Raw genomic sequence first — 23,119 nt, 5'->3', positions numbered from 1 at the left:
GTTTACGTGGATGTTCTAATTATGGTGTTTAAAGAACACATTTTAGTCATGGACCTATAAAAAAAGGCGGACGGAACTCGCGCTACAACAAAACTGTGACGCAAAATTTTGGCGTTTGTCTATTGTGTGAGTGAATTTAGGGATGCCATGTTAGCCTTAACAATTTACCCATTTATTTTAAGAAAAACATAGATCGGCAGATGTTACTTGGAAATGTAGACAGAATTATTCGTGCCATTTTAAAAGGATGAAAGGTGAATGCGTTGAGGAAGGCGCGAAATTTTCAATGTTCAAATTTTCTTACATTGTTTGCAAGTCAGTGTGTCAGGGTATGTACATAATGTTGATCAAAAATGATTCACGCAGTTACAAATTACGAATCTTGTGTACATTATAATCATAATCTTATGCATTATCAATATATTATTATTATCTCTGATAGATTTTTTTTAACATACAACCTGACACTGACTTGCAATCAATGTAAGAAAATTTGAATTTCGCAGTTCCACATTTTTGGGAAGGATCAAATTTGCCTATGAAAATATATCCCATTAAAACACAATTATTATGATAAATTATTTTATTTCCATAGTATGCGTAATAAATAACTAAAAAGTCCTAAAATTATTATTAATTTCCCATATTTCGGGTAATTTTCCCACGTAAATAACTGAGAACACTGGTCTTTGACGTATTATTTTTTCGAGTGAATGACGTTTGATTTCAATTAATTTCAATATTTTAATGTCGGGAAATAAGTGATTGGATTATTATTTTGCCTGTGAAATGTGATTCCTTAATTTTTGTTTGTTCGAACAGAACGGTTTTTACACAATTTCATCACACAAGACATGTCGTATTCGTGTTGTTTTTTCGCTGCTTAAATGTGTCAACTGTGTGAAGTTTGCACTCGAAGTGGTGTATCAGGGTGTGAATGTGTGCGTGCCGGCCTGTACCTACAGGCAAGCTGGTGTATCCTAATGTCACAGTATTTTGTTGATGAGAATCCGTCCGACTTTTTTTATAGGTCCATGATTTTAGTGTCAAAAACTGATTACTGATTTAAATTGTTTACCAAATGATACCACTAAACTAAGCATCATCAAGATAATTGATCAATATGTGAAAGGGAACTGGTTGGGCCTATGTCCAACTTTCTTCTCTTCCTTTTCTTCGGTGGCTCCAACTCTCAAATTATCTAGCTGCATGAGATGGTTTCCCACTAATCTGTTTATCGGATTCGGGGCCAGCACCTTCGCAGGAGCCAACCTTCGCGAAAAACCTCTATGTTGTCTTGGAACGTCTGTCAACTAAGTCAATGTGAAAAATCCGCTGAATATTTGCTGAATAAATTGAATTAATCAAAACCGCAAGAAATATCGACGGGTCGACCCTCGAAGCCTGGTCTCCGTCTTCTGATCCGCAGGTTGGTGGTTTCCGTTTTATGCAGCTGTATTTTTGAGTTGTTTGGAGTCACCAGCCGACCCCCGCATCATCTTCCTTCCCCGCAATTTTTATTCCTGGTGTGGCTATTTACACGCCACACCAGGAACTTTTGGAAAAGCAATTAATAAACTTAGCAACAATAAAGAAGATAATACAGAATTATTTTTAAAAGAAGGTAAAGCAGAAAATAAAAAAGTTAAACAAAATTCTATTTAACAACTGACCCAAACAGTAAAGGAGCTGTTAAAGAATGTGTCTATACTAAGTCCATTTCACAAATTGATCAAAAAACACCCGCACACATCATTAAACCTCACCCACATCAACACGGACTAACACAATAAAAAACCAACAGAAAGGATTGCGAAAGAGAACGGTAAATCAGGTGATGAGAAGGTGGCGCTGCAGTCAACGTGCCACGTGGCCCTGGACTCTTGTATCAAGGATGGGGAGTGCATGACGTCACTGACGCCGGTGCTGCAGAAGTGTCATTCCATGGAGTGCGACAGAGAGGGATGCATGGCGGCCCTCCGAGGCTTCTACAGGAAGCAGGGCGTGAGGTGGAACACCGAGATCGCGTTCTGCCTTTGCAAGTAAGTTTGTTTTGATTATTGAGAAGTTGCTAGACAAATTATAGTCTGAAAGGGACGGACTGGCCGACTTGTGATCCGAAGAACGCGGGTTCGAACCCCGCCGTCGCTCGACTGTTGCGGAGAGCCCACTCTTGACACAAGCATAATTTAGGTTAGTACGAGGGCCTAACGGGACTATTAGTGCTATTAGTAATTTGTGCAATAAAAAATATTAATAATTGAAAAAAGGCAACGTTAAGTCTATTACGTTTGTCCAGCAGTGGACGCCATTTGGCTGAAACGAACAAACGAAGTCAATACGTGGATATTTCTGAACATATTCTTAAGATTCTTAGCGATTTGCCAACTTATTAAAAGACCTATTTCAATCGACTTTATTAGTGTCCAACTTTTCTTTCTTTTTATTATCACAATGCGCCTTGAGTGAGCGTTGTTATAAGAACCATGACGCGATTTGTAATATGTATTGTAATGATGTGTAATAGGTATTACAGTAATATAAACATAACGCGTAGCGAGCTGTTTTTTCACTTTAAGTTTTCAGTCTTAGAGCATAACATTTCATCATTTACAGGAAAACTGACAACCGCGAGGACTCCTGTATGAATGCGCAAGAGCGTCTCCATCCGTCGTGCGCGCAGCGACCCCCCGTTGGGTCTCCCCTGCCCGCCTGCCATACCCTGGCCCATGCCTGCCGCGAAGACCCTGAGTGCAGGTGAGATATATAAAAATCCCCGCCAGTAGGAGTGATTTTAATCCCGACTGCCCGCCAAATCTCCCCTGTTTACCTGCCATACCCTGGCCCATGCCTGCCGCGAAGACCCTGAGTGCAGGTGAGATATATAAAAATCCCCGCCAGTAGGAGTGATTTTAATCCCGACTGCCCGCCAAATCTCCCCTGTTTACCTGCCATACCCTGGCCCATGCCTGCCGCGAAGACCCTGAGTGCAGGTGAGATATATAAAAATCCCCGCCAGTAGGAGTGATTTTAATCCCGACTGCCCGCCAAATCTCCCCTGTTTACCTGCCATACCCTGGCCCATGCCTGCCGCGAAGACCCTGAGTGCAGGTGAGATTATATAAAAATCCCCGCCAATAGGAGTGATTTTTAACCCGATTGTCTGCCAAATCTTCCCTACCTGCCTGTCAAACCCTAGCCCATGCCTGCCACGAAGACCCTGAGTGCAGGTGAGATATTTAAAAGTCCCCGCCAGCGCCAATAGCAGCGATCTTCATACTGGCTGTCCGTCGAATTTCCCCTACTTCTCTGACAGTCTGCCATACTATCCCAGGATTATTTTTTGTCTTCTTCTTATATTGTGACTATCGTCCTAGAAACAAAAGACCAACTGTCACCTTGTCAGTTATTATGATCCGAAGTCTGATTTGGGCACGGGAGATCTCTTAGCCAGCATGCCAGTCCTGCCACACCCTGCCTTTGATCAGGTTACTAGTAAAACTGAGGAGTACAAACTCTATAGTTCAATATTAACTTCTAGATAAATACTTAAGCAAGCATACTTCCCAAGAAAAGAAGCTAAATAACCTAAAGGAAGACGAAAGATACAACCATTTAAAAAGGTCATATCGAACTACGATTGAATTTAGAAGTTAAAAGTATGAGTGCCCTTCCGCACTACTCACTTCCGTTCATTAAATAAGTCCTCGGCCCAAAAGGGCTCGAGTTTGGGGCCCATTTAAAAGTTCTTGTAAATAATACCCACGGAGCTGGGGTTGCCATACTGTTAAGACATTTTCAAGACTCTCCTAACTGTAAAAAAAATATTGAACAGAATATTTTGTGTAAAACGTGTGCCGTTAAATGCGTGGTGCTTTGAGATTTCAATTTCCGATCCTTTTTCTAAGTTTCTTTTTTGTACAGCAAAATGTAAATAGATTATTTCATTGAATGAATTTAAATCGTCCGCAGTCTATTCTATGTATTTCTATGAAAAAGCATCCGTTGCTAGCGACCACGTCGTCTGCAAGTTTTTATAAAGAAATACATAGAAAGTAGTGTGTCACAGCGACGCCGTTTGCTGCTGCTGTGTGGAGTCAGCAACGAACTTACACCTAAAGGGTGGTCTTGCGGCTCAATCCGTCTATCAAGCGTCTCTAATACTTAATTGTATAACTTATAATTAAATAATCAATTAACTTCCTTTCCTAACTAAATCGTAATTTCTAGTAGGTACGTGTAATTGTTTGCTATTGCTTTATCGCAGGCGTTTTTAAACTTCATACTATTTTGTACTGTCAAACTCACTTACCTTCCAGTCGCCGCGCGATACGCACTATTGTAATACATTTTCAAATAATACGAAATAGTCATCAAACCTGAGTTTTATTGGCTCCGAATGTCAGCGAAGACAGGTGGTCACCCTAACCTGAGCTCCATGAGCACATATTTGTCGCCGGCCCGCAAACCGCAGCAATCCCTCCATTATATGACAGCAATAACCCTTAAATTCTGCCGTAAAAAAGTTTCCAAATATATTGCGGTTTACAGACAGGGAAGGATTTTAAATGTGAGGTACGGGACATACTAAATATAAATAAAATCGGTAACAAAGGGTTGACAAAGGTGACAGAGTCTCTCTTATAGTAATTTCTTCTCAATGCCTTTTTGGAGTATGTATGTGTAAGTATTGTCTTTGAAAAAAGGGAATTAAGAAATAATTTTGAATCGAATTTAAACCCTAAATCAGATCCAAACATAACATAATGAATTTTAGAGCATTGTTTGATAATAATTCAGACGTATCTCCTAAAATTAATTGCTAAGTACTAATTTTGTCTGCTCTAAATGCTGATCCAGCATAACTTCAATCTATGCTTAAACACCGTAAGTAACCACCATCATTCCACAACTACCCTCGTGTCCGTGACGCGGAATGAGGGCCCTTGAGGCGGCCCTGTGCGCGCGCAGTTGACTTAAAGCACAGAATACAAAGAATACAGAAGGTATACCTAGCTTAAAGGCTTGTGTATGGACAGTCTCATCAGAGTGTACCTGACATAGTGATCTATTAACGCACAGCCCAAACCACTGGACGGATCGAGCTGAAATTTGGCAAGCAAGTAGATGTTTTGACGTAGGAATCCGCTAAGAAAGGATTTTACGAAACTCCACCCCTAAGGGGGTAAAACGGGATCCACGCGTACGAAGTCGCGGGCGGCCGCTATTTTAAAATAAGAGGCCACAGTGTGAAGGAGGATGTGCTAATTGTCGCCTGTACTTAGTGTTTCATCCCTCCCTACACTGGGTTGCATGCAGCGTCAGGGCCGTGAGAAAAAGCTCAGTCAAATACAGCCGAGCAGTAGGTAATCTTGTGCATCCATTTTTTTTTCATCTTTTTTTCTTATTTTACAAGTTCCTCTCAGTATTTTATGCTCACAGTAAGAGCTCATAGAATCATCGTGGAACGCAGAAGGCCCACTCGATATAAATCATTTAAACATTGCTAGAAAGACACAGTTTTTACCGGCTAAGCACATAGTCAACGTTACAATTGAATTATTCACACGTTACTGCCAACAAGTAATTATTTGAAGCGAAACCAGAGCATAACCCATAAAATAGAAACATTATTTCAAAGAAAATGGTTGATTCTGGTTCAAAAATATCCTTCATATTTGAAAGATTCAGAAGAGAAAATTCTGCTGCACTATCCATTCTTTGGCATACCTGGCTGCCTACAGAGGTACAGTGACTTACGCGAGCGTATGTGAAATTATTTCGCGAAAGATTTCTCATATTCGTCCCCGTCTTACAACATCGGGAGACATCTCTTTAGTGTAAGAATTCAATACATAACATTTTCTATTATGGCGTCGAATAACGCGTATACACAATGTAATACATGTGGATAAAAATATGTCTGATGCTTACTTCTCGAGGAAATGCGGGGCCGGAATAATTGTTGTGACAGTTGTATAAAATGTGGTGCGCAATATCCACTGAGTATATTCCTTTTTTCCTTACTTTATTTATTCATAAATAACACTCTAGGGTCCGTATTAGGAAACTCTAAAGTCGATTCAAACTCAAGTACCTACTTCTAGATTTAAGCTTTTGACTGGTTGAATTATTTAGAAAATGACGTCAGGATCGTCGATCGCTTTTGACACGGGCCTGATAAAATAGAAACTGAAATTATAACATTAAAAGTAGTAGGTACAGCACACAACGTGGACCGACGACATCATAAAGGTAGCAGAAAGGCGCTGGACGCAGGCCGCTACCAATCGATCAAACGTGGAAATCATTGGGGGAGGCCCCTGTGGACGTCTTATGGCTGAGATGATGACGATAACAGCTTTTTTGGCCCCACAGTATTAGTAAGCGTGGGCAGTGTAAGTAAGCCAAATCCTTTCTTTACCTCTGACAAATTAGAAAGGGTTGTCTTACTGCAAGACTAAATTATCTGATGATGAAAAAAATTCAAAATTTCAATTTCAGGATCCGTCTCGAGAACTATGAGCAATGGTGCGCTGTGGATGCCGTGACTCAAGGCTGTGCTGGATCCCCTGCAGCCTGTCGGGCTGCAGTGGTGGCCGTACTAGGCACCCAGCTGAGAGCGGCCTGTGCCTGCCGTGGCACTGACTTTGCCCAGCTCTACGACTGCCTGGGCTGGCAGAGGCTGTTGTGGCTGAACCCTTGCGTTGGTAAGATCTTAAGATAATCGAGACTTTCCACTTCTTGTCTCCGGAGTAGCTGTGCTGGGTAATCGGCTGCCTGTCGGGCGACCTGTGCTTGCCGTGGCACTGACTTCGCTCAGGTCTATGACTGCCTGGGCTGGCAGAGGCTGCTGTGGCTGAACCCTTGCGTTGGTAAGTTAATAAAAACAGGGCCCCTGATACTTGTAGTGCTGCAGTGGTGGCTAGGGTATGAATATCGGAATCTCGGAATCTCGTAATATCGGAATCTCGGACTGCAAGATCCGATATTTCAATTCCGATATTGAGCGATCCAATATCGTAATATCGGAATCAGATAAAAATTTTAATTGAGATTTTAAACAAAGCGTTTAAACTCACCAAAACCTGCCACAGAGCCCAAAGTACATGATTGGCAAATACCAATGATTTTCTCATGTCTCTCACCATCACTATTTATGGTTAATTGAACTTGTTCTAAATCAATTTTAGCATTTGCCATAGGTACTTGGTCAACAAAGAAAGACATCTCAACTCCCTTTCAAACATTAATTTTACTGGACTATGGACCGTCAGTTCTGCGTACTATGTGCCCTGCCCACTACCACTTCAGCTTGCTAATCCGTCGGGCTATATCAGCGACTTTGGTTAGTTTACGGAGCTCCTCAATTCTGATTAGATCTCGTAAAGAAACACCAAACTTATCCCTCTCCATAGCACGCTGTGTCATAAATTCAAAGGCCACGTTTTCGAGCCGTATATCATCACTGGTAACACACACTAATTGAAGACTTTCATCTTCGTATTCGACGATTTATCTCTTTTTCGAAATTGCATCTAACTACCTAGCTAATCGTTCGTCCGAGATAGATATACTTACTTGTCAACAATCTCGAGAATTGAGCTCCTAACCGAAACAAGGTAAGGGGCAACATGGACATTCGACATAAGCTTCGTTTTCTCCTGTTATATATGCATACATGTATGTATACCTAGGTTAGTTGCGCGGCTGCGCCCGCGGTTTATTATGAATAAACGCGAGTGCGTTGACAGCCGTCTATAGTTTCACTCGTGCCCCTCTCGCCTCTCATACTTAACACTGGCGACGTTTCTACCCGCGTTGTAACAAAAAAAAATGTCGTTCTCAAATTTCGGTGTATTATCGGTTTTTGATCATGAAGTACATACATGGAAGACGTACAAATGTAGGTTAATGCAATTGTTTATTGCAAATGACATCGGCGTTGAGAAAGATCCAACGGGAGAGAGAAGACGGGCTATACTCCTCAGCGCACTCACGGAAGGCACGTACAAGCTCGCAGAGGATCTTGCCTTGCCCAAGGAACTTCACGAGGTGCCCTTCGAAGACATCATAAAACTACTCGACACCCACTTTACACCAAAACAAGTCGGATTCAGCGAGCGTCATCGGTTTTACGCTGCCACGCAGCAGGCCACAGAGACACCGTCGCAGTGGGCCGCCAGGTTACGTGGCCTCACTTCACATTGTGGGTTCACGAATGTTGAGGAAGTGTTGAGGGACCGGTTCATCATGGGCATGTCTGCGGGACCCGAAAAGGAAAAAATGTATGTGCAAGAGCTGGAGGGTCTGACTCTGACCAGGGCCGTGGAGCTGGCCGAGGGCCTGCGGAGCGCGCGGGCCGCCGCCAGCGCCGCCGGGCCGCCGCCCGCGCCCGCCGACCAGCTGTACAGGATCGCGCGCCCCGCCGCGTCCGCGGCGCCCACCGGGCCGCGTCGTGGAGATCGTGAGAAAGTGAAGTGTTCAGTGTGCGGTTATAATAACCACAAAGCTGAAGCGTGCCGTTTCGTTAATTATTCGTGTCGAAAGTGCAATAATAAAGGTCATTTAGCGCGTATGTGCAAAAAAGTGAACTTCGTTGCTACGACCACGAGTGAGGTAAACGAGGGCGACGACGACGACGGTGAGTTATTTAATATTCGTTCCGTCAAAGGTGAGCCGTTAGTTGAGTCGGTATTCGTTAACGGGAAACAGTTACAATTTGAAATTGATAGCGGCTCGGCGGTGACTGTCATATCAGAAAGAACCTTTAGGTTACATTTTGCGAATGTATCATTGTCAAAAACAAATAAAAAACTTATAAGCTATACGGGTGAGGTGCTAGCACGAATGTCTCTGCGGTGGCACGACCGTACGCGCGACATAGATGTGTACGTGGTGCGAGGCGGTGGGCCGCCGCTACTGGGGCGTGATTTTATAGCTCAGTTCAATTTACAATTTACTCCAGTACACTTTTGTGATCAAGATAGTACCACTGTTAAATCATTTCAATTACGGTATCCCGAATTATTTTCTGGTAAATTAGGTAGATTTAACCTATATGAAGTAAATTTAACACTAAAAGAAGGTTCCAAACCCATATTTTGCAAAGCGCGCCCTGTGGCTTTTGCATTAAGAGATAAGGTAGAAAATGAATTAGCACGTTTAGTCGAATTGGGCGTGCTTCGGCCGGTTGATCATTCAGAGTATGCGTCACCGATCGTGCCGGTATTAAAGCGCGATGGCTCGGTGCGTATTTGTGCTGATTATTCTGTAACTATTAACAAACAATTGAACATCGATCAGTACCCGCTGCCGACAGTAAACGAGTTATTTTCTAAGCTTCATGGGGGGGATCAATTTACAAAATTGGATCTTTCCATGGCTTACAACCAATTTTGTCTTTCTATGGACTCCCAAAGACTAACATGCATAAATACGCACCGCGGCTTGTTTGCGTATACTCGCTTGGTGTTCGGGTTAGCCAGCGCGCCGTCAATATTCCAGCGGGCCATGGAAAACTTACTTGCAGGCATAAACGGTGTGCTCGTACTGCTTGACGACGTCCTCGTGACTGGACATGACCGTTCTGAACACCTGGATAGGCTAAACCAGGTGCTATTGAGATTACAAAATGCGGGGTTAACGTTGCAACGTGAAAAATGCGATTTTTTTCAAAACGAAATTAGTTATTTAGGATATGTGATAAACAAAGAGGGATTGAAAAAATCAGCGGATAAAGTGAAAGCCATAATTAATGCAACGACTCCAAAAAACGTTAGTCAACTACAATCGTTTTTGGGACTAGTAAATTATTACAGATGTTTTATTCCCGGCGCATCCAGTATTTTAAGTCCCTTATATGAACTGCTAAAAAAAGGCAAAAAATGGTGTTGGTCTCATAGTGAGGACGAGGCATTCAATAAAATAAAAAAAATGCTAGCGTCAGACCAAGTTTTAACACATTTTAATCCCCATGCTACAATTATTCTTACAGTGGACGCGTCCCCTAACGGTTTGGGTGCAATTTTATCACAAAAATGTGAAAGTGGCATAGAAAAACCTATTTCTTTTGCGTCTCGTACACTCAATAATGCCGAACGCCGATATTCACAAATCCAAAAAGAGGCTACAGCCATTGTATTTGGAGTCAGGAGATTTCATCAATATTTATACGGGCGGTCGGTACCGTTTATTCTGCGCACTGATCACAAACCTTTACTTTCAATTTTTGGCCCACATAAAGGTATACCAGAAGTCTCTGCAAATCGTCTTCAACGATACGCCCTATTTTTAAGTGGATACAATTATAAAATTGAATATATTAAGAGTGCAGACAATACCGCTGACTATTTATCGCGCGCTAGTTTGCCAAACGTAATAGATAACGAGTTGGCGGGAGACGCGGCAGCCCGCACACTTCGCGCAGAGGCGGACTTATGCGACCGCGCTGCTTACGTATGCTTCGTCGTGCAAGGCTCGCTCCCGATAACTATAAATGAGTTACGCGATGCAACTAATAAGGACCGTAACTTAATAAAAATAATTAAATATGTACTAAATGGTTGGCCGAAATCAGTTTCTGATATTGAATTAAAACCGTATAAGTTATGTCAACAGGAACTGTCTTATGAAAACGGGTGTCTAATGCGTGGACATAAAATAGTTATTCCTGAATCATTGCGCGGAGTAATCTTGTCAGAACTCCATAAATCACATTTAGGTATAGTGAAGACAAAAGCCGAAGCTCGAGCCCGCTTTTGGTTTCCAGGAATTGACAGTGCATTAGAACAAATGATAGGCGAGTGCGGCGTGTGCGCACGGCTGCGGGCGTCGCCGCCGCGAGCGCCCGTGTCGCCGTGGCCCTACCCCTCACACCCGTTCCATCGCATTCATCTCGACTTTTTAGGTCCGATTAACGGCCGAACGTACCTTGTCATTATAGACGCTTACACTAAATGGCTAGAGATATACGAGATGAATGCCTGCACGACGACTAATGTAATAGACAAATTATATGAATTTATGTCTCGTTTTGGGCTACCTCACACCCTGGTAACCGATAACGGGACATCGTTTTGTGCTCAAGAATTTAAAAAATTCTGTGAATTAAATGGAATTTCCCATATGACATCACCGCCCTACCATCCAGCCAGTAACGGTCAAGCAGAATCGTACGTAAAAATTGTCAAACGTGGAATAAAAAGTAGCTTGCAAGATAGTAACAATTTAAGGGAGAGTAGATTAAAATTGTTAAAGTATATTTTTGACTATCGTAATTCCGTCCATTCAACAACAGGAACGTCCCCGGCTCAACTAGTGTTCGGCCGTAAACTGAGGTCGCGGCTCGACCTCTTGAACCCGCGTCCGCCGCCGGAGTCGCCCTCCTCTGCCACACTCGTTGATCATGTTGTCTCCAAACAGTGTTTGCAAACTAAAGTACATGGCGGTAAAAATAGAACATTTACCATAGGACAATATGTGTGGTACATGAAATTTTCAAATAATAAAAAGTTTACTTGGATGAAGGGAGTAATTGTTAAAGCTTTAGGGAAAAGGTTGTTTATGATTAAAGACTGTATAACTACAAATTTAATAAAAAAACACGCAGATCAAATATTAGATTATAAAGGCTCAAACTTTGAATCAAACGACCATTTATTAAAGGGCAGCGACGAGTGTACCTATGACCATAATAACCTGGCCGACATTATTGCAACATCACTACCCGAGCCTCAACCAGGCTCTCTACAGGCTGACGAAATATCCAGCGACGGAGGGGAGGAAAGGGAAAGGGAAGAAATAGCAACTGCATCGTTGTCCCCACCAAGCGGCTCCTATGTAAACATGGATAGAGGCGTCCGACGGCCACCAGAATCGGTTTCTCCGCCATCCCCGCCGGTCGATACAGAAGTGCCGAGTGGCTCGTTTGTGACCATGAACAGAGGCGTCCGACGACCACCGGAATCGGACGACGATGATTTTTATGATGTTGCAGAAGTCGAGGAAGCGTTACCCAGAATCGAAGAGAGGTCAAAACGCGCTCGCCCTGTTGTAGACTATAAGCGTATTCATAATAAACCGCGGGCGCAGCCGCGCAACTAACCTAGGTATACATACATGTATGCATATATAACATCTTTCCCCCAACAAGTATGATAACATTAAAAGAAACGCTTATAGTCTACAACAGGGCGAGCGCGTTTATAGTTTCACTCGTGCCCCTCTCGCCTCTCATACTTAACATCTCCATATTCATCCGAAGGCCTACCTGTTGGGAAACTCGATTAAGGTCTTCGAGCATTGTGATAATGTCTTCCAACGGTTCTGCCTTAGTACTCAAAACAGATGGACGATGAGGCAGCAAAATTCTGAAGTGGAGGCCACGTACCGGAAAGCGCAGCGTAGGACTCATAACCACAAGGTGGACCGACGACCTCATAAAGGTAGCAGGAAGGCGCTAGATGCAGGCCGCCACCAACCAGCCATTGTGAAAATCAGCATCGGAGCCTGTGTTGAGCAGTGGACGTCCTATGGCTGATATGATGATGATGATGGCTCGTGGTTTTGTGAGTTGTACATCGATAATGAAAAAGGAACAAATAACAAGCATATTCAAGTTTTTTACCACTCTCTACAATTTTTGTAACACGTGATTTGAATGACTCTAAAATTAATTCCTCCAACATAAAACAGGGTAATATAATGAAGGAGTAAAAGTTTGTTTAATACCTGTGATTTTACAAAAACCCTTTAATTATTTGATAGGTCCGTCTGCTCGTTTGCCTCTTGTCACATAAAAAACCAAATGCAATGGATACCCATAACGTAAAAATTGTTTTAAAATACTTCAATTTTATGAAGTGCTGTTTTGTACCAAATTATAGATTTTGATTAAAATCATTATTTTATTGTAAACAATCCAGAATTCTTACGAATATAACCAAATATAAATTTTATAGCACATGAACTCAATTCCGATATTAATATCGGAATTCCGATATTGAGATCTAATATCGGAATCCAATATCGGAATTGAAAACCTTCCGATATTACATGCCCTAGTGGTGGCCGTGTTAGGCACCCAGCTGGGAGCGACCTGTGCTTGCCGAGGCACTGATTTCGCTCAACTCTACGACTGCCTGGGATGGCAGAGGCTGCTGTGCATTGGAAGATCATAAGAGAAAGGGGATTTTCTAGGGCCACTTCTAGTTTATATTAACCTTACACTTAGCATGAAACCAAATGTTGTTGTTGTACATATCTAGATTAGTTTTTTGTTTTGTTTTTTTATGTGACAGGTTCTCTTTTTAAATAAAAATAAAATAAAATATGCTATGCAGTCGTTAATCTACAGCTGGACCTTGTAAAACCCAAAGTAATTAAGTTACGGTCTGAAGGGTGTTTGTTCAAGACTAAGTACCTAGCTCAAAACCTCTTTCTTCCAATTCCAGTGGAATCCCAAAGCGACTACCACGTGAAGACCTACGGCTCCCTGATGACGACCACCGTGGCCGAGATCGGCATCAACTACATGACCGTACCGCCAGAGAATGCCATCATCCACCGCACTACCACCCACCACAACCGGCACACCACCCACCGTGGTAGCTCCAGGGTCATTGAGAAGGAGGTAAGTCGTAAAAACAAGGAAAATAGCCACCAGTCTGCTTTTGACCACGGCTACAGCTATGTATAGCACGACAAAGCCGAAAATACAAGCTATACTCGTAAATACCGTAGGTCGCATTTGAGACCCTTTATTTTCAGTTTGAAATGGAAGTCATGAAATGTCATGTAATTTTTTTTTAAATTATTGTTGTAGTCCAGGAAAGGTTTAAAAAAAATTCGAGAACGGATTTATTTTGGTTTTGAAATGTGTGTTGTAGTCCAGGGAAGGTTTAATAGGGGAGAAAACGGTTTGCACCTATCAAAGAAAAAAATGTGGGCGGTACGAAGTAGTTCGCTGGGTCTACTAGTTATTAGATAAATCTATTCTCCAAAGCAGGACAACCGCGAGCCGCCCAGCACTACCCAATCCGAGCAGACTGCGGAACCAAAGAGTCAGCAGATCTCCGAGCCTATCATTGAAACCACCACCGAGACCACAACGGTCGCGACCACGACCACGACTCGCGCGACGACCACTACCACTCGTACGACGACTACGACGACCACGACGCCGCGGCCCACGACGACGCTTGAGCCGACGAAGTACTGCATCGTGAAGAAGCCGGAGAGTGATGATCAGGCGCAGTATATCAAGATGGGGGAAACGAGACGGGTACGTATGACATCGATAATTGGGTACAGCATCAGACCATAGGGTTTTGTTGTGAAATTAGTACCAATACAACTACTTAAGATGCCACTGGTCAACTTATGTGCCATCGTCTGTACAATAGCTACACCAATAAGATTTTAAAGATTTACTTATTGTTTTTTTAGAGAGTATTTACACTCGAAAAATATACATACATCCACTCGAAAAACATAACCCTCCTTCTGACACAGTCGGGTAAAAATAATCAATTTCTGTGTTAAACATTTTCAACATCAAAAATATTGCTCAAACTCGTAATCATCAATTTTTAAACACTTGTGAATTCTGAGGGAAGGCCTTAGCAGTAGATCATCTAGTTGACAGAAATATAGCAACAGTTTTAGACCTTTAATCTTATAACCAAAACATCACAATTCCAGCTGTACCGTTCCGCGGAGCTGGCCGAATGTACAGACCTGTGCGTCTGCGAGGCGTCGCTTCAAGTATCCTGCAAGGTGGCCTGCGTCCCCCGAGCGCCTTGCTCGTCCCGACTTGCCCACTACTCGCACGCTGCTCCGGCGTATCAGGCGTACAGGGGACGTTGTTACTGCTATTCTGGGTCGTTTATCTGCATGAGACCGAATCCTGGTGAGTAAACTAATTTGTTTTACTCATAAGCGAACAGTTCTTAATTTTCCACTACTTGCACGTCACGCCGGCGTATCAAGCATAATGAGGGCGTTGTTACTGCTACTCTGGATCCTTTATCTGCATGAGGCCCAATCCTGGTAAGTGAACTGATATTTATTTTACTTATTAGCAAACTGTTTTTATTTTTTCACTACATACACGTCGCGCCGGCGTATCAAGCCTACTGGGGCCAATGCTACTGATATTCTGGATCGTTTATCTGCATGAGGCCCAATCCTGGTAAGTGATACTGATGTTTATTTTACTTATTAGCGAACTGTTCTTAATTTTCCACTACTTGCACGTCGCGCCGGCGTATCAAGCGTACAGGCGGGGGTCGGTGCTATTGCTACTCTGGATCCTTTATCTGCATGAGGCCGAATCCTGGTAACTGAAATGTTTCTTTTCATAGGATACCGCCTTCCTTTCTTTCACTTTCTTAAGTCTGAAATAGAAGAACACGGGTCTCAACGCTTCTTAAATTTTCCAGTCTTAAATCTGTTCTTGAGTTTGGTGATTCTTTTCAAGATACGAGCCTTCAGGAGTGAAATAATTGTTTTCCAGGTGAATACAAGCTGCCCGAAGGCGTGTACTTGCTGCTGGGCTTCAGCGCGGTAGACGAGGCTCTGCTGCGCCCGCACACCGGGCTCGGCGCTGAAGATGCTGTCCGTCTACTCCAGCAGTATCTGTATACTGTGCACAATGATGGGGTCAGTAGTTTTAGAAAGAAAACCACAATTACGCAGAACTGACGGCCGATAAAGTACCAAAGTTCTGCAGGTCTACTCCGAAATGTTTCTTTCGGGTCTGTCTGACACCGTCGCTCATGCTAACATCTCGGTTTGCGTGAGCGGGATGACAACATTTAACGTTTTTCGGAGTAAGTTTCTGCTGGAACGGATGTTAGGTACAAGCAAGTGCAGTGTGTAATGTCCACCAAACAGACAAAATTACAGGCAGGGCACATATCACGCAGAATTTATGGTCGGTGGGGCATCTGGAATGGAGGCAATGTACTGACTAGTGTAGCGTGGAACGTCCACCCACAAGGTGGACAGATATATTATAAATTATAAAGGTTCCAGGGAGACTCTGGATACAAGATACAAGCCACTACAAACCGGCCTATATGAAAATCATTGGATGTTCAGCAATAAAGCGTGATGAAGTAACGATATATGTATATAACCATTCATCCCTTCTTATATTTTACCGTGTACATTTCCAGACAAACTGCACTCTGACCCTGTTCAACATCAGCAACGAGAACGTGATCATCTCGGCGAGCGTCCCGCAGAGGGAACAGGAGTCCCTCCGGGAGGCTGGCGAAGCTTTACTGGATCGGGAGAAGGTATTATTTAATTGTTTAATTTCTTGAGAGACAATCTATCTGGGTATTTTTTCTTTTTGTTGTTTCCATGCCTACAGCATCGTCAAGTGCTCCATCCAAAATCATTACACTATTTGTATAATTTCATGTCTCATTCTTTCTCAGGAGGAATGTATTGACGTCCTGAAAGAGGTCAAGACCAGGATCAACACCCAACACGAAGATATCTCCTCTCACCTACTTCTCTCTATCTTCAAGATCGCTGAAGTGGACGTGGTCTACCCCGCACCCCCTAGCTCGGCCATCACCAGCCATCGGCCTCAAAGCCTCCTTTACCTCTTCATCATCCTCATCACCATCCTATACAACCTCGAATTCATCATCCCCGCCGACAAAATCGTCAATTTTATATCGAATTTATTCGATTATATAACAACTTCGAACGTCGTTCCTTTCTTTAACGAGAGATATAATATTTTGAACTTTCTATCTATTTTGAACGAAGAATTTACTGAAATTATATATGTACAAACATCGCACGATGCACACGCTTATGTAAATGCACAAAACGAAACTATCACCGAAGTTAAAGTAGATGTAAGTGATCTAGATGTAAATATTTATAAGGAAATGATACATATCATAAAAGCTGTGAATATTACAATATTTGATAATTTTAAAAAACTTGTTGCTGATGCAATTATACTTAAATATTTTTCTAGAGACGTGTACTATGAGATTGGATGTACTATTACTGTACTGCTTTTTTATTTCTTTGTTGAGAGAGCGTCCTCTTCTAGAGTTGAACTTGAGTCCGATAGCCTAGGTCTGAAATTAGTAGTAGTTTGAAGACTGAAGATTATGAACTAAACATATCATAGTTAATATATTTGGTTTGTTTCCGACTTAGACTGGTGCTTTGTAGGTGGATCTTAAAGGCTGGGTTTTGTAAATAAGTGTACGCCTTTTACACTGGTAAATTTTTGTTCATATACAATAGTTATCTGCTATAGACACGATTTTAATTTTTTGAGATGTTCTGCATTCAGGATTTTATAGAAAAAATATTAATAGTGGTAGAAAAGCAAAAACTTATTAAAACACTACACAGTTCGAAAAATATCATCATTATTACAATTTACTTATTTTTGCAAGTAAAAATAAATATTGCACAAACATTAAAATCTTTTTCCATTAATAACGTTAACTGTTGAATATTTTTAAAGTTAAAATAACTAAATATTAAGAAGTCGGGATCTATAGCAGAAACAAATTATCCTTTTATTTCTCTTACAGTAAGTTGTAGTCGTCTGAAGTAGATTGCCTTTCTGTTAGACTGTATTTAGGAAATCGTATATCCATCAATGTGTAAGCACCTTTATAATGTACAGTGACGGGCAGAAACTGGAAAAATATAAAAAATATTAGATAATGTTATAATGTTGTGGTAACCCGTCAAGGATAAACAAAAAATTTTAACTAATCCTACTAAAATTATAAATGCGAAAGTTTGGATGTCTGCATGGATGTTTGTTACTCTTTCACGCAAAAACTACTGAACGAATTTTGATGAAACTTTACAGTATTATTCTTTAAAACCCAGAATAACATATAGGCCATAATTTATGACTATCTGTGACAAAATAAATTTACGCGGGTGAAGCCGCGGGCAAAAGCTAATGGAAAACAAATTATTATGACGTAAAACAAGAAAATAAATAAAAAACATATAAAGCTAACGTTGCATAAACTAAATTATTATTTTACATATAGGTATTTCAACTAGAATCAAAAATACAAAAAATACTATAAAACATGCAACAATTGATAAAAAAAAAGTTACAAATATCAAAGATATAATATATCTTTTTATCATATTATATGAGATTTCTTTTTTTCCAAAATGTTTTCTTTGTCCGTCACTGCACTAACGATTTGTAGAAGACACTTAGATAAATGTATTTCTGGGACATTACACGATTAGAAATAATGTAACGTGTTAAAAATGGTAAAACAAGAAGCTTTAATTTGAAGTAGAAATAGATTCTTGTGTTCTAAAGAGTTTTAAATCCTAGTGGTGGTAGTAACTGAAGCTACGGTTAGGACACTATGTAAAAAGTGACTATATCTTGTTCTCTACTTTTTAAATTGATGTTATTTCTTTTTTTTTTTTGTTTTCTTATATTGTCATTGAAATGGGTGACTTTTTTTTTCAAAATCCGTTAAATAGTAACTTTTTTGGTATCATGGATTGCAAAATCGATTTTTTGAATCAAAAAATATTTTTAGAGAACAAAAACACGCGTGGAATTTTAAGTTTTTTAAAATGATAAATAAAAAATAAAATCACAAGTCACTACTATCGTTCACTGAAAGATTTTTGTTTCAAATAGATAATTAGAATTAAGTTCGTTTTATAAGTTACACTTAAATGATACCTTCACGGTTCAAAAACACACATATCACATATTATTATAATAAAAATATAGTAGGTATTGTTGTATGTATTCTGTGATAAAGTCTTGTATTGAACGTTTACATATCACTTTCCATCTATTTAAGTACCTATTTAAAATGAAATTATAATATACATTAGTCACACTTTTATTACAACTATTTTAGTTTATATCAATATTGACTCGTTGTTTTTATTAAAATTATATAGTTCTATAAATTGAACGCAGAGTATGTAGGAACTTTTTTGAGGAATACCTACACCTTCATCTTTATATTACATCTACATTATTTAGTAAAAAAATATGAAACTCGTAATAAATCCTATATTATCTAAATTGCACACAATTATTTATTTATGATCATGAAATAAAACTATAGTGAATTAAGTTTATTTATTCAAAGTTATATTTATTAATAATATTAATAACACTAAGTAACATTTGATTGTGCAATAATAAATAAATACCTATAAGATAATATTTATTTATACACTCGCGAGCAAAACTATGGAATCACTTACATGAAGTTGTTTCCACGCGATCTTGTGTACTAACGAATTTATTAGCAACAAAAAAAGTGGCACCATTTTAAAGATTAAACTTTTAACTTTAAATTGATACCAAATTCATTTAAATCACACCAGTATTTAAAAAGATATCCCGGCTGATGTGAAGAAGTAAGGAAAAAGACATGTATCAATAGTTTGATACGTCGCGAGTTGCGGCCTATTTACCCCCTATAAAAGCACGTGTTTTCGGATTTTTGCTTTCACACGTTGATCCATACACATCTCCGCTTCTTTTGACACTTTACCTGGGATTCTACACCTTCAGAAGCAGCACAAATCGTTGCACTATTGCAAGAAGGGCTCAGCCAGCGGGCTGTCGCACGTCAGCGCCACATAAGCCAGTCCTGTGTTTCGAAAGTTTTAAGACGCTTTCTGGAGACTGGTGGCTTTATCCCGAGACAAAGTTCTGAACAGCGCCGGTGCACATCGCAGAGGGATGACCGTTTTTTCATGTCAACCTCTCTATGAAATCGTCATTTGACTGGTATCGACGTCCAACAAGAGCTCAGAAATGTTCGTAGGATAGCTGTTAGCGAGTGGACAGTTCATCTAAGATATAAGTAATATAATTTGACTCCAAATAGGCCTGCCAAAGGCTCGAAACTGACGGCAGGTCACCGACAAGCACGCTTTCAATTAGCTCGCACTTATTTTGATCGGAAGGCGAGTAATGGAGGCGAGTTTTGTTCTCCGGTGAATGCAGACTGTGTTTGCAGTGCAGCAGTCGAAGAGGTCGGGTCTATAGGCGGCCTGGGGAGCGATTTGTGCAGTGCTGGTTCGCTGAAACAGTGGCTTATGGGGGTGGCTTGCTCGACTTCCCATCGCGATGTGTACGAGCAAATTGAAAGCGTGCTTATCGGTGACCTGCCGTCAGTTTCGAGCCTGTGGCAGGCCTTTTTGGAGCCAAATTCTATTGCTTATATCTTAGATAGACTAACTGTCCACTCGCTAACAGCTATCCTACGAACATTTCTGAGCTCTTGCTGGACGTCGATAACAGTCAAATGACGATTTCATAGAGAGGTTGACATGAAAAAACGGTCATCCCTCTGCGATGTGCACTGGCGCAGTTCAGAACTTGGTCTCGGGATAAAGCCACCAGTCCCCAGAAAGCGTCTTAAAACTTTCGAAACCCAGGACTGTCTTATGTGGAGCTGACGTGCGACAGCCCGCTGGCTGAGCCCTTCTTGCAATAGTGCAACGATTTGTGCTGCTTCTGAAGGTGTAGAATCCCAGGTAATGTGTCAAAAGAAGCGGAGATGTGTATGGATCAACGTGTGAAAGCAAAAATCCGAAAACACGTTCTTTTAAAGGGGGTAAATAGGCCGCAACTCGCGACGTATCAAACAGTTGATACATGTCTTTTTCGTTACTTGTTCACGTCAGCCGTGATATCTTTTTAAATACTGGTGTGATTTAAATGAATTTGGTATCAATTTAAAGTTAAAAGTTTAATCTTTAAAATGGTGCCACTTTTTTTGTTGCTAACAAATTCGTTAGTACATAAGATTGCGTGGAAACAACTTCATGAAAGTGATTCCATAGTTTTGCTCGCGAGTGTATTTCAGGGATAGCTAATGGCCTTATGACCAGTCGATCGCAAGAAGGATTTTTTTTAATCAACTAGAATACTAGATATAAATTTTTAATAATTAAAATTTGTTTACGTTTGGCTGAAATAGCTATCCCTGGCAATTTTTTTATTTATTTATCATTGAAAAAAAACATGGCGTATTTTAATTAAAGGCCATCATATTTGAAAATAAATTACTAGTTACTAAAATTTTATTTCTTATGGCTAACAAAACTGTATCCTTTTTGTTATAGTGAAAATTCAGAAAGTTTTATGCCTTTTTTATTACTTAGCCAATTTAGACATAGGTATCAACATAATCAAGTACCTACTTATTATGTCATGTTAAATTTATTAAATTATGGCTTTTAGTTGTTGTTTTGATGGCATATTGTATTTTGTGCCCAATTAAACATACATTTTAAATTCTTCACGTTAGTAAAATTTTCAATCATCAATCAATTTTGAATTTCAATCTTTTTTATCATTAATGTTAACTATTTTATTGTGTTTAAATATTGTGTAATGTAATTTTATTATGTATTGGACTTTTCATCTATTTACTGCTCGCTTAGCGTTTAAAACGATTTTTATTTGTGACGAATTTTGAGTATATTGTGAGAGCCTTAACACTATGTAACTAAATTTAGCACAGGCAATTGTTTGCTTCGAAATTTAAAAAAAAACGCTAAAAACTAATACTTACTTCGCAAAAGTGATTCTAACGATACATATCAATAAAGCTCAATTTTGTACCTATCGTATCTCTAGCATTAGATGTTGCAAAGCAAAAGTATGAGCGTACATCTTTATGTAGCATAGAGTTAGGAACGTATGTAGATATATCTAAAATAAATTTATAAAAGAAAATAGGAAATAATTTTTCTAAATTGTTTCTGTTGTAGGTGTGACGAAAAGAACTTCTTTTGTATTTGCTAAAGTTTTATATAAAAAAAAAGAAAATGTATATGTAAAATTGGTTCTTCATTTTTACGATGTTAAATTTTGAATTTATAGATTAGAAAACTGAATGGTTCATTGTGAAGGACGTCCTTTTACTCAGTACATTAAATAATATATGAAAAATAAATAAAAAAATATGTATTCGTGCACTTGCCACATGCCTTCCATGTAAATAAATTATAGGAAAATAGTTATAAAGTCGTTTAACAAGCAGAGAAACTGGTTTAAGAAAATAATTCTTATGTATAAAATAAATAAATATTGCACTTCTAAAACTAGGGAATTATTATCATTTCAACAATGAGATCAATTAGATAGATCTTTCCTAGGTAGATTTGGATAGTTGACACCATTTACCAATAATTCCAAGTCATAACTTAAAAAAACACTTAACTTTAGGTCTACCAACCACAAAGTTTTCAATTTCGCAAAATAGTGACAGAGTTTAGTTATTGGTGCCTACTGCCTTACAAATCCAAGGTAGAATTACAGCTAAAACAAATACAGGGTGGAAACGATAAGTGATCTCACTCGATTATTTCTAAACTATACAAGATATCGAAAAACTGATTACTGATCCTGAAAGCGCTTCACGAGCTCTTTCAAACGATATCATTGATAGGTTACAGAATGAACTGGATCTATCCGAAAATTCAATGTTTTCAGCCTCCATACTAAATGTATGCCACTATGCCAGCCACACGGTATTAGAAGTGTTACATTGTTTTATTTTAAATAATAAGCAGTTAAAATTAACTCGTAAATTGCGTTCTTATTTAAAATTATTCATGGAAAACATTGGTTTTAGGTTTTACTTGCTATAATATTATCAAGACATGAGTGCCATGACTGTGGCAGTACTAAATGTATGGAAGCTGGTAACATTGAATTTTCGGATAGATCCAGTTTATTTTATAACTTATTATTGGTACCGTTGGATAGAGCTCCTGAAGCACTTTCAGGATCAGTAACCAGTTTTTGGATATCTTGTATAGTTTTTAATATAATGTGGTTTTCCTTAATGTATGGAGGCTGGAAACATTGAATTTTCAGATAGATCCAGTTTATTTTGTAACCTATTATTGGTACAGTTGGATAGAGCTCGTGAAGCACTTTCAGGATCAGTAACCAGTTTTTGGATCTAGTATAGTTTAGAAATAATCGAATGAGATCACTTATCGTTTCCACCCTGTATATAAAAATGATATTTCAAATTGATTGGTGGTGTCAACTATAAAATTGATATTTTTGTTAATGTTTATTTTGTCATATTTT

The 23,119-nt window shown here is 39.8% G+C and overlaps 2 protein-coding genes across 2 annotated transcripts in view; one reads left to right on the top strand and one right to left on the bottom strand.

Annotated features, from left to right (window-relative positions):
* Window positions 1–17,155, top strand: part of LOC135084037 (uncharacterized) — a 69,391-nt gene extending 52,236 nt beyond the window's left edge. The window contains exons 6-15 of the mRNA XM_063978779.1: window positions 1,805–2,042; window positions 2,617–2,757; window positions 6,505–6,710; window positions 13,455–13,633; window positions 14,009–14,137; window positions 14,207–14,284; window positions 14,704–14,911; window positions 15,518–15,663; window positions 16,182–16,304; window positions 16,449–17,155. Coding sequence (XP_063834849.1) covers window positions 1,805–2,042; window positions 2,617–2,757; window positions 6,505–6,710; window positions 13,455–13,633; window positions 14,009–14,137; window positions 14,207–14,284; window positions 14,704–14,911; window positions 15,518–15,663; window positions 16,182–16,304; window positions 16,449–17,132 — 2,132 coding nt within the window. The 3' untranslated portion in view covers window positions 17,133–17,155. The remainder of the gene's footprint in view (window positions 1–1,804; window positions 2,043–2,616; window positions 2,758–6,504; window positions 6,711–13,454; window positions 13,634–14,008; window positions 14,138–14,206; window positions 14,285–14,703; window positions 14,912–15,517; window positions 15,664–16,181; window positions 16,305–16,448) is intronic.
* A 9-nt stretch (window positions 17,156–17,164) lies between these two features.
* The window catches only part of LOC135084182 (facilitated trehalose transporter Tret1-like), a 33,251-nt gene continuing 27,296 nt past the window's right edge, over window positions 17,165–23,119 (bottom strand). The window contains exon 4 of the mRNA XM_063978923.1: window positions 17,165–17,687. Coding sequence (XP_063834993.1) covers window positions 17,574–17,687 — 114 coding nt within the window. The 3' untranslated portion in view covers window positions 17,165–17,573. The remainder of the gene's footprint in view (window positions 17,688–23,119) is intronic.

Source organism: Ostrinia nubilalis, chromosome 25 (genome assembly GCF_963855985.1).
Source record: "Ostrinia nubilalis chromosome 25, ilOstNubi1.1, whole genome shotgun sequence".
NCBI lineage: Eukaryota > Metazoa > Arthropoda > Insecta > Lepidoptera > Crambidae > Ostrinia > Ostrinia nubilalis.
Note: the sequence above shows the minus strand (reverse complement) of the source record. Positions and strands in the feature narration are given on the sequence as shown.